This window comes from Silene latifolia, chromosome 10 (assembly GCF_048544455.1).
Source record: "Silene latifolia isolate original U9 population chromosome 10, ASM4854445v1, whole genome shotgun sequence".
NCBI lineage: Eukaryota > Viridiplantae > Streptophyta > Magnoliopsida > Caryophyllales > Caryophyllaceae > Silene > Silene latifolia.
In genome coordinates, this window is record NC_133535.1 from 11,338,677 (window position 1) to 11,354,143 (window position 15,467).

At 38.4% G+C, this 15,467-nt stretch overlaps 2 protein-coding genes across 2 annotated transcripts; both read left to right on the forward strand.

Moving 5' to 3' along the window:
* The first annotated feature begins 1,771 nt into the window (after nucleotides 1-1,771).
* Nucleotides 1,772-4,249, forward strand: LOC141605107 (alanine--tRNA ligase-like). The gene is made up of 4 exons (XM_074423748.1): nucleotides 1,772-1,939; nucleotides 2,664-2,958; nucleotides 3,374-3,612; nucleotides 3,808-4,249. The coding sequence occupies exons 1-4, from the start codon at nucleotides 1,799-1,801 to the stop codon at nucleotides 3,892-3,894; spliced, it is 762 nt and encodes a 253-aa protein (XP_074279849.1). The 5' UTR covers nucleotides 1,772-1,798; the 3' UTR covers nucleotides 3,895-4,249.
* On the forward strand, nucleotides 3,893-14,849 carry LOC141605108 (alanine--tRNA ligase-like). The gene is made up of 4 exons (XM_074423749.1): nucleotides 3,893-3,949; nucleotides 4,225-4,248; nucleotides 13,874-13,996; nucleotides 14,448-14,849. Exons 2-4 carry the CDS (start codon nucleotides 4,240-4,242, stop codon nucleotides 14,670-14,672), a joined length of 357 nt encoding a protein of 118 aa, XP_074279850.1. The 5' UTR covers nucleotides 3,893-3,949; nucleotides 4,225-4,239; the 3' UTR covers nucleotides 14,673-14,849.
* Nucleotides 14,850-15,467: the final 618 nt, after the last annotated feature.

A 15,467-nucleotide genomic window follows, 5' to 3' on the forward strand; every position in this document is an offset into this window, starting at 1 on the left:
ATAAACAATATACTTAGAAATACACCATCTTTTTCGCACCTAATTCGACATCTAACCCAGTTTAATAATAATAAGCAAATACTATACTATTGATTAATATTTGTGTAGTACATTTTTTTTAACTTCTTATCGTAACTAAAAAAAGTGCAAATAATATGATACTATATTCTAATGCTAGCATTTATTTACCACGAATCTAATTATATAATTTTTCAAAAAAAAAATTATGTTACTTTAATTTGCTAAATACGATGTATAAGTTTTTATATAAAAATATAAACATCACTTGGACATAATATAAAAAATATATATATCATATCGTGGAGATAATTATATAAACTCTTAAGAGCTCTCCAAGACAATGCTTAAGATATTCAAAGGTTTTGGGTTGGTAATTAGGTTCTAAGGATGTCTTCTATTTATAATCATATGATCACCCACCTTATGCTAAACTTTCGATGTGGGACAATTCTATTATTTATAGGTAATATATTCACCACACCAACATATTTTTCAATGTGGGACAAACAACATACTTAGAAATACACCATTTTTTTCGCACATAATTCGACATCTAACCCGGGTTAATAATAATGAGCAAATACTATACTCCCTTGATTCAAGACCAAATACAACATTCCTTTTTCTACACTATTCATGAACGAATAGAATCTTTATGATTCCTTGCAGTACGTAAGATAAAATACGGTCACGTGGGATCTTATTTGCTTCACCTATAAAGTACAATGAGAATATCAAATTTTTAAATTTTTTATAATGTAAACTTAAAGATATTTACGTTGTAATTTGTGTCTTGGCAAGTGTGTAAATGAAAATGTTGTATTTGGTCTTGAATTGAGGGAGTACTATTTATTAATATTCATACGTTTTTTTTCTAACTTTTTTGGCAAATGAGATGTATAAGTTTTTATATAAAGATTATAAACATCACTTGAATATAATACATAATATAGAAAAAATATGTATATATCATACTGTGAAGATAATGATATAAACTCTTAAGAGGTCTCCAAAACAATACTTAAGAGACTCAAAAGGTTTTTCGTTGGTAAATAGGTTCAAATGATGACTCCTATTTATAATCATAGGATTACCCACCTTATGTTAATCTTTCGATGTGGGACAATTCTATAATTTATACGTATTATAATCACCACACTAACATTGTTTTTCAATATGGGACATATAACATATTAAAAGAAGTACACAATCTTTAATATGCGTATGTGCAAATCATATGAAATCTATACTCTAATGAAAGCATTTTTTACCACGAATCTAATTATATTATCGTCATAATTTTTATAACAACATTTTTTTGCCAAATGAAATGTCAAAGTTTTTATATAAAAATTAGAAACTTCTCATGAATATAAAATAGAAAATATAGATATTATAATAATTAAAAGATTCTCCACTTTATTTTTTATGTGGAAAATATTATTTATAAAACTTTCCTAAATTAATTTTTGATGATGTGGACGCTCTAGAATCGCTCGAAAAAACTCTCTTATATATATATATAATATATATAGATAATAAAATGGGTACATTTATTATGTAAATAGGTACAAAAGTACTATGATACGATCAACAACAAAAAGGGTACGAAATATAAATAAAAGGGTACAAAAGGTTGGTCTCTCAATAACTTAGTGAGAGACCGTCTTTCCAAAGTTTTAGGGTTTCCACATATACAATACGGTTTTTAAACACCATATCGGATGTGGGTTGAGCTGTTTTAAAAAAGCCCAATAACTAATGAGAAAGGTATTATATGAAGAAAGCATATAAAACCTCAAAACACAGCCACATCGTCTCTCAATCCCCTCAAATTAAACCCTCAAGTCTCCCTCACACCTGCGGTTGCCTCGTCCTATTCTGGTCAATTTTTATCGGATTATTTTGCTCAAAATTGGTAAATTTATCTTCCATTAACTCTAAATTTTGTACTTCTGCCATTTTCTTCTCATTTCATAATTTTTGTATGAGCAAATCTGCAGTTGGTATATGTTTTCGATAATTGTTGATCCATCTTTATTAGTAGAATTGTTTTTTTCCATAGTTTGAATTTTATAATCAAATATTCTCTTTGATTCTATTTCCTATAGTTTTTTCAAGAATCAATTTTATAATTGTTGATTATTTTTCTGTGATTTTTGATTTTACTTGCTGTGTATCAATTAAGCAAATTAATATTTATTTTGTAACCGTTGTATATTAATCTTTGGTAGTTAAAGATACATATAACATATCAAATTGTCTAATTTAAGCATGTTTAATTATTCCATTAAATTGGAATTTAATATAATGAGCAGTTGTTTTACAATATGAAAAATATTTTAGTATATAATTGCTTGTATAGATTTTAATATATGTTACTTTTAATATGTTGTTAATTTATCTATTGTATAATCATTTTATTATAAATAAATATTATAATTCAAAAACTTGGGAGAGACGGTCTCACAACAAGTTATCGAGAGACCATTTTTTGGTACCCAGTTTTATGTGTTTTTTGTTACCATTTGGTGATTTGTTCTTTTGATTAATATACTCCGTAGTGGTTAATGTGATGTCAGTTGTGTAGTGTGCTTTAAAATAGGAAAAAGTTGCTTTTTAATTGATTCTACGTTGAACAGGAAGCAATCAAATGGATGAAAGTTGATTATGTAAGAGGGTTTAACTGCATTAGTCGTCAATTCTCAGCAGCCGTCTCCGCTCCATTTCCTCATCTTCTTCATATTAACAAACCCAGATTATCGCCTTCTTCTTTCACATCAACAATCATGACTCACCAATCCAAAGCTGTTGACTGGCCTGCTTACAAAGTTAGACACACTTACTTTGAATTTTTCCGAAAAAAAGAGCACAAATTTTGGAAATCTAGTCCTGTTGTTCCTGTCAATGATCCTACTCTCCTCTTTGCTAACGCTGGTACGTTAAATCTCTGTTATTGGATTTCTGTTGTTTTTTTTGAAATCGAATGCTTGGTTTTGAGTTTTTGCTGGAAATTCTGATATGGGTAGTGTTTAATTTTCCTTATTGGATGTGATGTACCTTTATTAGATAAAACTTAAGGAATATGATGATAATTTTGTTTACATCTTCATGTAGATGGAGATTGTATTCCATATGTATTAGGTTGTTTGTTTCCTTTCAGAAAAGGGTGTTCGATTAGGTTGTTTTGAGTATTTCATATGGAGACTGCTAAATGATGCCTTGGAAAAATCAGCACCTTCAGATTATTAGCTTTTTGTTTAGTCACAACATAAGGATACTGGATGGAGAGCTGTGTTCTTTATCTTTTGCTGATGGACATTTTTTGGTTTTTACTTCTCTAATTGATCAGGGATGAATCAGTTCAAGCCAATCTTCCTGGGAACAGTTGATCCCAACAGTCCATTGAATGAACTGAAGCGTGCTTGCAATACCCAGAAATGTATCCGGACAGGTGGGAAGCATAATGATCTTGACGATGTGGGGAAAGATACTTACCACCACACATTTTTTGAAATGCTTGGCAATTGGTCCTTCGGCAATTACTTTAAGAAAGAGGCCATTGAATGGGCTTGGGAACTGTTGACTGTGGTAAATGGATTGAAACTATTAATTGCTTTGGTGATTACGTGCCGTTTTGTTTGTTTATCGACGCTCATTTTTTGTAAAATATTCTAATAGTCTGAGCCCCTTTCCTTGAGCTGCAGGAATACAAGTTTAGTTTGGACTTCATAAACTAATATGGTTTTTACTTGTTACCTGACCATGTTCTTCATTTGCTGACAGGTTTACAAATTACCTTCAAGCCGAATTTATGCTACTTATTTTGGTGGTGATGAAAAAGTCGGCCTTGCTTTGCAACCACGAGGCTAGAGATATTTGGCTTAACTTACTTCCTTCTGAACGTGTACTGCCTTTTGGTTGCAAGGTGCGTAAATATGGGCTTCAAACATGTCGATTCCACTAATAACCATGGACAACCTAGAAGTGTCTAATAGTAATTGAATGTCCCTTACAGTTGGTGTATAGTAATAGAAAGGATACTTGAGAGTTGAGACCCCTTTATGCATCCACACTTAGATTGTTAAATTGTTCATCGCATTTGAAGTTTGTTCGGAGCCTTGTATTTCTGCTTAATCTTACATGCTTAATGTAGATAATTTATAGATGTATTGTTTGTGGGCTGTTGTTGACTTGAAATAGGACAACTTTTGGGAGATGGGAGATACTGGCTGATGCGTGACTTTTATATAAGGTTTTCACCTCATCTTTACACGCATTTCTATGCTTTTATGTAGCATCTGGCTACAAATACCCCCGAATATTCTACTTTGGTCCGTTATTTGTATTTTGCAAGAATTGACCGAAGAAGAGCTAAATCGAGCTTTAATTGTCCCAATTGTATGCATTCATGGAAAATAAGGAGCCGGAGCTGGGAAATCTAACACTTGGAAGACGCATGAGCTGAGTTCGGAAGCAATTCAAGTCCTAACGTGCCTATATAGCTCGATCGAGTGATTCAGTACTCGATCGAATGCTCTATATACTCAGGATTGGTCGATCGACCAGTTTAAGGAGCCATCGAGGAGTTTTTGCAAGAGCTGCTCGATCGAGTGATTTGCATCCCCTCGATCGAGTGGTCTGGTGATGATATTGCTCGATCGAGTAGATTATCCCTACTCGATCGAGTGGTTTCGTGTGCTTTAGCTAATTTCCGCCTAATCGTATTATGGGCTTTGGTAATTAGTCCATAGATTAGGTTTTAGGATGGATTTCTAGTATAAGACTGGAGGGGAGTAACTACGTGGGGATCTCTGGCACACACACGTTTGTTTGATTCTATTTTCTGGTCACTGTTCTTTGGATTTTGCCCTTCTTTTACTTTTGCTACTCGAATTTGGGATACGATTGGTATTTTCGCTCTACTGTTATTCTTAATTTCATTATTGCTTTTAATTCTTCCCTTCTTCTGAATTGTTATCATTGCTTCAATTGAATTGTTGTCAGTTTTATCATTATGTCTAGTTTTAATTGTTTGTTCGTTGTTATTGATAATTAAATGGTTATGAGTAGCTAATTTTCTTATGCTAAGACTATAGGGGATCCGTAATATGAAGGGAGAGTAATCGATTTATTAGGTTAATCTTTGGTATCTTGTCTTTGTTGGTTAAATACTACAATTAATCGTATCTTTCTAATTGAGTCGGCGCAATTAGACCTATAATTCCTAGTGATCCTTGACCCGGACCGAAAGGTTGGAAAAGGTAGACTAGTAGCGAACAATAGAGTATTGCGGTGAGGACGAAAGTTAAAGTTAAGTCATTACACTTTAGGGTGAATTAAGGACCGAAAGGTGACGTTCGCTACCCCTTAGACCATATTTGCATTGACCTGAGACCTAGATTACTCGACCGGATGATTATGGTGAACCGTTTGTCTTAGCTACTTTCCTCTATCTGTTATTACCTCTCTTTTATTTCTCTTCTCCCTTCTCTTAGTTAGAAATCACATTTATAAACCCCAATTTGGTTACCTTGACGAACCTAGTTTTAGCCGACAATTTCCTACCTCTCTCTGGATTCGACCCGACTTCCCTAGCTATATTAGTTAGAGCCAGTTGGTATTTTTGACAGGTACGCGACAGACGTGTCAAATTTTGGCGCCGTTGCCGGGGAGGTAGCGCAATTTTTCTGCTTAAATTAAGTTTGTCCCTCGTCTCAAGGAATTTATTCCTTGAGACTGATCTCATTTCTGCAAAGCTTTGATCAGTTTTGCAGGTTAGTTGTTGCCTTGAAAGCTTATTTGCCAAGATGCCTACGATTACAGAGCATATGGAGCCGTGTGGTAGATGTGGCGAGGAAGGGCACGACCTTTATGAATGTATGGCAAGTGTAGAGCGCGCCCTTGCTTATAAGAAGTACAAGCAAGGGGTTCCTTTCTCTCAGTTATATGAAGAGATAAAGAGCGTCTCTGCCCCTTCCACGCCAGCTCCATTACCGATTCCTCCTTCTGCAAACGAAGAAATTGCCGAGTTAAAATCCATTATGATGAGTATGTCACGGCAATCCGAAACAGTTATATCGGAATTGAAAGAACAAGTCGCGCAGTTAACACTCGCGACAGATCAAGCCAAGCTTCTCCCAATATGCGATCCAGTCAGTGCAATGAATTTCCAAAATGACCTTATTCATGAAGAAGACGAGGTTTTGATAGCTGACGATAACTCGGATGATGATTTAGACGAGTTTTTGAAGGAAATACTTGCTGCGTGTGCTGTAACCACTCGATCGAGTGATTTTTCTACTCTATCGAGCAGTTTAAACCATCATATCACTCGATCGAGTGAAAATGTTGGTCGATCGAGAAGCGCAGAATTCCAAGTTGGTCGATCGAGCGACAATCTTACTCGATCGAGTAACTATGCTGAAGAAATCACTCGATCGAGTGACAAACATGGTCGATCGAGTGAAACAGGGAAAGCAATTGGTCGATCGACTGATAAAAGTACTCGATCCAGTACCTTAAGTGGCGGGAATCCTAATTTACTATCTAATACCGCCACCGTGTCATCTTCCCCTGCCGTGGAGACGTCACGCATTGATAAGGGTAAAGAAAAGGTTGCGGGACCGCTCATCGCTACCAGGGTACCCTTCCCAAGTCGTCTGAAGGACGCATAGATCGAGCAACAGTACGGTAAGTTTGTGGACATCGTGAAGAACCTCCAGGTAACTGTCCCTTTTTCCGAACTTGTTACTCAGGAACCCACTTACGCTAAGTTCATGAAAGATATTGTGACGCGTAAGAGAAATTTGAGTGAATTTGAGACAATTTCATTTATGGAAGAGTCTAGTAATTTGTCTTTGAATAAGGCCCCTCCAAAAATGAAAGACTGGCGCTTTTTCTATTACCTGTGTCATAGGTAATATGGTTATTGATAAGGCCCTTTGCGATTTAGGTGCCGGTGTCGGTGTCATGCCCTTCCTGTCCTGCAAGAAATTGAAGATGAGTCATTTCAAAGTGACTAACATTACCCTACGGATGGTGATAGATCCATTAGGAGGCCCTTAGGTGTCTTAGAGGACGTGCACTGTGAAAATAGGCAAGCTCTACATCCCAAGAGATTTCATTGTTTTGGATATAGGCGAGGACACTCGGACCCAAATTATCTTAGGAAGACCATTCCTTTGTACAAATGGTGGTCATTATCGATGTCGACAAGGGCGTCGACTCTTGCGAGGGGATGACGCTATCACATTCGGTTTGCCCAAAGATTTTTTAGCCCACCCAATGATAGAGGACACATGCTATTCTACGATATCATTGACGAGTCTATTTATGAGTTAGTCGGTTTCTTTTATGAAGGACCCACTGGAAGCTCTTATGCTTTTTGATGAGTGCGCGAGATAGCCCGGGACGATGACGACTGCGTTGGATTTGCTTGTTGATGATTTAGATGAGCATGAAGGAGAGCAGGTGGAACAAATGATTAGCACTCTTTGCTCCATTGAGGTAAAGGTGCCGGAACGTAAGCCTCTCCCTTCTCATCTTAAATATGCTTTCTTAGACGATACAGAGAGCAATATCCAGTCATTGTCGATGCTGCTTAGTGATGACCAAATGACCTCTTTGTTAGCCGTACTTAAGAAAAACAGGAAAGCAATGGGCTATTCATTGGACGATATCACGGGGATTAGTCCCGATATTTGTATGCACGGATAGAGTGGAGGAGGATCACAAACCTTGCAGACAGGTCGGCCAAACAACCGGAAGATCAAGATGTCGTGATACCGAGGTAATGAAGGCTGCTGGATGCGGTATTATTTATTCTCGGTAATTCTAGATGGGTGAGTCCAAAGACAGGTGGTCCCAAGAAAGGAGGGACAACTGTAGTTAAGAATGAAAAGAATGAATTAATACCTACTCGAGTAAGAATCGGTTTGGCGGATGTGCATAGATTATAGACAAATGAATACCGCCACTAAGAAAGATCACTTTCCCCTTCCTTTTATTGATCAAATGGTAGAAAGGTTAGCTTCTCATAAATTTTTCTCGCTATTTAGACGGGTATTCGTGGTTCTTTCGGATCCCTATCCACCCAGACGATCGGCTAAGACTACATTTACCCGTCCTAAAGGCGTTTTTGCGTATCGCAGAATGCCTTTTGGTTTATGCAATGCCCCTGCCACCTTCCAAAGGTGTATGATGGGGATATTTTCAGAGTATATTGAGTCTATCATAGAAGTTTTTATGGACGATTTCAGTGTATATGGAAGTGGTTTTTCTAACTGTCTGTCTAACCTTGAGAAAGTGTTGCGTATTTGTATTGAGGTTAACCTTGTCTTTGAATCGGGAGAAGTGCCACTTTATGGTCAACGAGGGAGTTGTCTTAGGGCACTTAGTTTCTGATAGGGGAATAGAAGTTGATAAAGCAAAGGTGGAAGTGATTCAACAATTACCACCTCCTGTTAATGTTAAGGGGGTGAGGAGCTTCCTTGGTCACGCCGGTTTTTATCGCCGGTTTATCAAGGATTTCTCTAAAATTGCTAAATCACTTACACGATTCTTTGCTTAAGGATGCCCCTTTTGTGTTTATCGATGCTTGTCTTTACGCTTTTAACAGTTAAAGCGAGCCTTGGTCTCTCGCCGATCATACACCTCCCAACCGGGACTTGCCGTTTGAGGTCATATGTGATGCGAGTGACTATGCACTAGGAGCGGTGCTTGGCCGGAGGAAAGACAAAGCCTTGAATGCTATCTACTATGCGAGCCGAACTCGGATGAGGCTCAGTGAAGTACACTACCACCGAGAAGGAGTCATTGTTAGTTTTTGCCTCGAGAGAAGTTTCGTACTTATTTAGTTGGGTCAGAAGTCACTGTTTTTACCGACCATGCAGCTTTGAGGCATCTCCTTGCTAAGAAGGAGGCCAAACCACGGCTCGAGATGGATAATCCTTCTTCGGAGTTTGATTTGCGGTCAAGGATAAGAAAGGAGCCGAGAACGTTGAGGCGATCACTTGTCGCGATTGATGCGACAAGAAGGGGAAGATTCTCTACCCATTGATGATTCTTTTCCCGACGATTCTTTAATTCTTTGTTATATCGTCTATTGTTAACCAAGAACCTTGGTATGCGAGATATAGCTAACTTCGTTGTCGCGTGGCAAGTCGCCACACCGACCTTTCTCATCGCCAGAGAAGAAGCGTTTTAGTATAACGCTAATGATATACGGGATGATCCTTACTTGTTTAAGGAATGTGCGACGGTCTCTGAGACGGTGTATTCCGCAGTGGGAGACCAAAATAGTCCCGGAAGGTCATCACTCCTCTTCATATGGTGGTCACCACGGTCCATCGCGCACCATGGCTAAGGTACTTGATCCTGTTTTACTTGGCCTTCTTTGTTTGCTTTGACGCTATGTCTTTTGTTTCACTTGTGATGCTTGCCAACGATCAGGGAACATTTCAAAGAGACATGAGATGCCACAAAACGGCATCCTAGAGGTCGAGGTTTTCGATGTCCTGGGGCATTGATTTCCAAGGACCGTTTTCATCCAAAGAAAAAAGGTAACAGTACATCTTAGTAGTCAGTAGACTATGTGTTAAAATGGGTTGAGGCAATTGCTTCACCCCATTGTGATGCTAAGACCGTGATAAAGATGTTCAAAAAGATCATATTTCCCCGTTTTGGTGTCCCTAGGGTCGTCATTAGTGATGGGGGATGCATTTTAAGGAAAAGAAACTCACTTCCATACTTGTCAGAGTTGGTGTCCAACACCGGCGTGGTTTGGGGTATCATCCCCAAACTAGTGGTCAGGTAGAGGTCTCTAATCGCGAGTTAAAAGAGATCTTGTCTAAGGTAGTTTCTAAATCACGGAAGGACTGGAGTCTTAAGCTAGATGACACATTATGGGCTTATAGAACCGCCTTTAAGACACCAATTGGTGCATCACCTTATAGGCTAGTTTATGGGAAATCGTGTCACTTACCCGTTGAATTGGAATGTAAGGCCTGGTGGGCAATTCGTGAGCTTAATTATGATCCTAAGTTGTGTGGTCAGAATCGTCTTTTGCAACTAGATGAATTAGAGGAGTTTAGGCTCAATGCCTATGATGACTCGCGCATTTACAAGGAAAAGACGAAGAGATGGCATGACAAGAGAATCCTACCTCGAGAGTTCCATGTTGGGCAAAAGGTCTTTGCTTAATGCCCTACAGACTATTTCCCGGCAAGTCAAGTCCGGATGGAGTGGTCCCTACACGGTGACAAATTGTTACCAAATTTGGATCTCAGAGCTTGAAGATTCCGAGGGGCGCAGATTCAAGGTGAATGGTCAATATGTGAAGCATTACCACGAGGCGATCAAAGCGGATAATCGTGTTGAAGTCTTGCGCTTCGACGAGCTAGACGCGCCGATTAATTGATGCCGAAAGGTCGTGCGGGACCTCTTAAACCAGTGCTCTCCGGGAGGCAGCCCGGATTGTTTTATTGTACTTCTGTTGAACTATTTATTTTTCTTTGGCTTTACGTTGAACCTTAGACACTGTTTTATGAACTTCCTACGTTGTTTTCTTGCTTTTTATGCGTGTTTTGCAGGTCAAAGTACTCGATCGAGTGATGTTCTCCTCGATCGAGCACTTTTTGAGGCAGCCTTCACTCGATCGAGTGATGTTCTCCTCGATCGACCAGAACCAGACTCACTCCTACTCGATCGAGTGGTTTTTCATTCGATCGAGCCCTTCCAATGCACTGGTCCACTCGACCGAGCTGCTCCAAGAACTCGATCGAGTGGTTTCGACTTCCAGCTGTTGTTTTAAGTCTTTGGAGCTACTGCTTGACTTTCTTTGATCTCCCATGTTCATGGTCGGTTTGGGGAGGTTCCTCCTTACAACGTTTTGTAAGTTTTCCGACTCCACTCCTCCTTTTCCTTTCAGTTTGCATTTCTTTCCCTATTTTTGGTACAATGAGGGCATTGTACGGTTTGGTTTGGGGAGGTATGCATCCATATCTGTGTCTGCATGTATTCTTGCATTTCTGCTTCCATGTTCATCAATTCCGCTTGCATTGTTGTTCGTTTTTACTTCAAAAAATCATACAAAATTTTCAAAAATTTCATAAATTTCATGTTTAACTTTGGGTCGGAACGTTTGAACATTGACGCTACTTTGAATCCTTACTTGAGCCCTGCATATTCTTGACATTTAGTTGGCGTAATTATGTGCATAATCTACGAGTTTTTGTTTCTCCCTTATCTGAACGAATAGACTTGAATCATTATGTCGGGAAGCTACATTACATTCTGAGGTTAGAGCTTATTAAACTGGTGACATTCATGACCGGTTTCATTTAGGATGTGAGTAGTACTCTCTTTAAGACATGTAACATCAATTTGCATAAGCATGAGTCTAGTCTTCTTAATACCTGTATGCATTCGGTCTGTGGATGTTGACACGTGTTAGGAGAGGCAGTTCCCTTTATTTCATTCTACCCATGAGCCTCACATAGCCAAATTGCCCCTTTTGTCCTATCAACTACTTTCTATAATACTTCCTACCCTAGCTGAGCTAGTAACGAGTAGTTCTTGGAATGTTCTATTGCAATATGGTTATTTCATCTGATTTCAGAAGATGGCGGAGGAATTGAAAGAAAGAAAGAAAGAAGGAAAATGTCGAATTGTTGAGAAAAAATGAAGAAAGAAAAAAGAAAAAAAAATGTTGAATTGAAAGAAAAAAAAAAGAATGAAAAGCGAAAAATGCGAAAAAGAAAAGAAGAAGATAAAGAAAGAAAAATTACACATGAAAAAGACTGAGAATTGTATAATGATTCACACTCCCATGTCTTATCTATTTTTTTTTTATGGGGAGTTGACGACTTTTGGTGTTTTGTGAGTTAGTGCATAATTTTGCACCGTTTTATCTTGCTGTCATGAGTACGAAGTTGGGATGCAGTCTATATTTGGATCCGTTGTTGCTAGCCTGGCTATTAACCCCACATATCCAAATTCATTTTAGCCCCTTCTTACCCGTTACCTCACTTACCCAAATGTAAGTCCTCGGCACGTGTCTTGGTCATTAGTATGGTTGGAATGCATATGTACGGTTATAGAGACTTTACTCATGTTAACTGCATGCATGCTCTTATAGGTCGAGTTAGGTGAGTGTCTGATTTCTTCCTATCTTTCACATATATACTCACCTTGTGCCTGATTTGAGTGACGAGCGACCGTGAGAGTCCGATATCTTTTGAGTCTTGTAAGGTCGACGGTACAGTAAGTTTGAAACATTAAATTAACTCGTTTGCACTTTTCACTGCCACTTTGTCATTTATCGCATTAAATTGGTTCTAGTGGATGATTTGTAGCCGATGCGTTGGTCCCGTTCCATTGTTCACCCTTAGTTGCATTCATATTTGCTTGGGGACAAGCAAATGTTTGGTTTGGGGAGATTTGATGCGTGTCTTTTATATAAGGTTTTCACCTCATCTTTACACGCATTTCTATGCTTTTATGTAGCATCTGGCTACAAATACCCCCGAATATTCTACTTTGGTCCGTTATTTGTATTTTGCAGGAATTGACCGAAGAGGAGCTAAATCGAGGTTTAATTGTCCCAATTGTATGCATTCATGGAAAATAAGGAGCCGAAGCTGGGAAATCTAACACTTGGAAGACGCATGAGCTGAGTTCGGAAGCAATTCAAGTCCTAACGTGCCTATATAGCTCGATCGAGTGATTCAGTACTCGATCGAATGCTCTATATACTCAGGATTGGTCGATCGACCAGTTTAAGGAGCCATCGAGGAGTTTTTGCAAGAGCTGCTCGATCGAGTGATTTGCATCCCCTCGATCGAGTGGTCTGGTGATGATATTGCTCGATCGAGTAGATTATCCCTACTCGATCGAGTGGTTTCATGTGCTTTAGCTAATTTCCGCCTAATCGTATTATGGGCTTTGGTAATTAGTCCATAGATTAGGTTTTAGGATGGATTTCTAGTATAAGACTGGAGGGGAGTAACTACGTGGGGATCTCTGGCACACACACGTTAGTTTGATTCTATTTTCTGGTCACTGTTCTTTGGATTTTGCCCTTCTTTTACTTTTGCTACTCGAATTTGGGATACGATTGGTATTTTCGCTCTACTGTTATTCTTAATTTCATTATTGCTTTTAATTCTTCCCTTCTTCTGAATTGTTATCATTGCTTCAATTGAATTGTTGTCAGTTTTATCATTATGTCTAGTTTTAATTGTTTGTTCGTTGTTATTGATAATTCAATGGTTATGAGTAGCTAATTTTCTTATGCTAAGACTATAGGGGATCCGTAATATGAAGGGAGAGTAATCGATTTATTAGGTTAATCTTTGTCTTGTCTTTGTTGGTTAAATGCTACAATTAACTGTATCTTTCTAATTGAGTCGACGCAATTAGATCTATAATTCCTAGTGATCCTTGACCTGGACCGAAAGGTTGGAAAAGGTAGACTAGTAGCGAAGAATAGAGTATTGCAGTGAGGACGAAAGTTAAGCTGTTTACACTTTAGGGTGAATTAAGGACCGAAAGGTGACGTTCGCTACCCCTTAGACCATATTTGCATTGACCTGAGACCTAGATTACTCGACCGGATGATTATGGTGAACCGTTTGTCTTAGCTACTTTCCTCTATCTGTTATTACCTCTCTTTTATTTCTCTTCTCCCTTCTCTTAGTTAGAAATCACATTTATAAACCCCAATTTGGTTACCTTGACGAACCTAGTTTTAGCCGACAATTTCCTACCTCTCTGTGGATTCGACCCGACTTCCCTAGCTATATTAGTTAGAGCCAGTTGGTATTTTTGACAGGTACGCGACAGACGTGTCACTGGCCCTTGTGGTCCATGTACCGAGATACATTTCGATAGGATTGGTAATCGTGATGCTGCATCACTGGTCAACAATGATGACCCCACCTGTATTGAGATTTGGAATCTTGTCTTTATCCAGGTATTATTTTGGTAGTTATATTTTGTTGATTCCATTGCTGATTTATTGTTCACAGTGACCTAAGGTTTCTTCGCTCTTACAATGGCTTTTTGCAAAAAATAACATCATAGTGCAATGTCGACTGATTTCTAGTATAATATAATGTTAGTTTTGTTGGTTTGTGATTTTTGACGGTGGTGTAATTCTAGTGGTGGCTGGAGTGGTAGTAGTGAATTAGTGATACTAGTGGGGTAATTTTTTTCTGAATGAACTTATTTCTCCCTAATTAGGATCCCAGTTGTACTACTTTATTTTTAAAGCAATTTCCCTTAAGAAGTGTGCTCATATCAAATGGAAAGAAATAAAAAGGTATGGGGGAGTACTAAAAAAGTAGGAGTTCTTGTGTTTAATGATAGGTGACACCGTGACATGTTGCTCTTATATGGTTTGCTAATGCACTTAACTTATGCAGTTCAACAGGGAGTCTGATGGCTCTCTTAAAACCCTCCCTGCCAAACATGTCGACACAGGAATGGGTTTTGAAAGATTGATGTCTATTCTTCAAGAGAAGATGAGCAATTATGATACCGATGTTTTTATGCCCTTGTTTGACGCAATCCAACAGGTAAACTTAAATATGAATGAATTGTTTTTATCATGTTTCTCGTTAATCCTCACGGAAAGTACGAGTTTATAACTTTTTGTGTCGGAAAATTTGCTCGAGGCCAGTTATATCATTCCTGATTCCTCTGCCTGGGACTTTTGGCTGTGGTAGTTCTTTGCTTTGCTAGTCAAGGATAGAACTAAGTTACATATTTCAAGTGTACAATTTTATATTCATTTAACTCGCTTAAATATTCCATGATTAATTTATAACCTTCTTGGTGAATAAAACTATGTATGTATGTATGTATGTATGTATGTATGTATGTATGTATGTATGTATGTATGTATGTATGTATGTATGTATGTATGTATGTATGTATGTATGTATGTATGTATGTACGGTTTTTCGGGATTCCAGGGTCCCGGAACAAAATTTCCCGGAAAACACATATAAAGTTCCTCGGGTCAGATTATGCGGCCATGCAAAGTTTGACACCAACGAAGACATTTGGGGTGTGCTTGGTGTGCCACAAACCAAGATTCGCCGAAACTCGGATTATCGTGAAAAATGTGTTAAAGCTCGTTATTTGAGGTCAAATCGAATAGGTTAATTCTGAAATGAGCTCGGACGCGTGATTGAAAAACAGGGAAAAAAAAACAGAAACAGGTCCTGTTTACCCTTCCGAACTACCGAAATTGAAGTGCATAATACACGGTTTTTCGGATACCGGGGTCCCTAACAAAATTCTCCTAAATCACATAGAAAGTTCCTCGGGTCGGATAATGCGGCCACGCAAAGTTTGAGCACCAACGGAAGACATTTGGGGGTGCTTGGTGTGCCAAACCAAAGATTCGCCGAAACTCGGATTATCGTGAAAAATGTGTT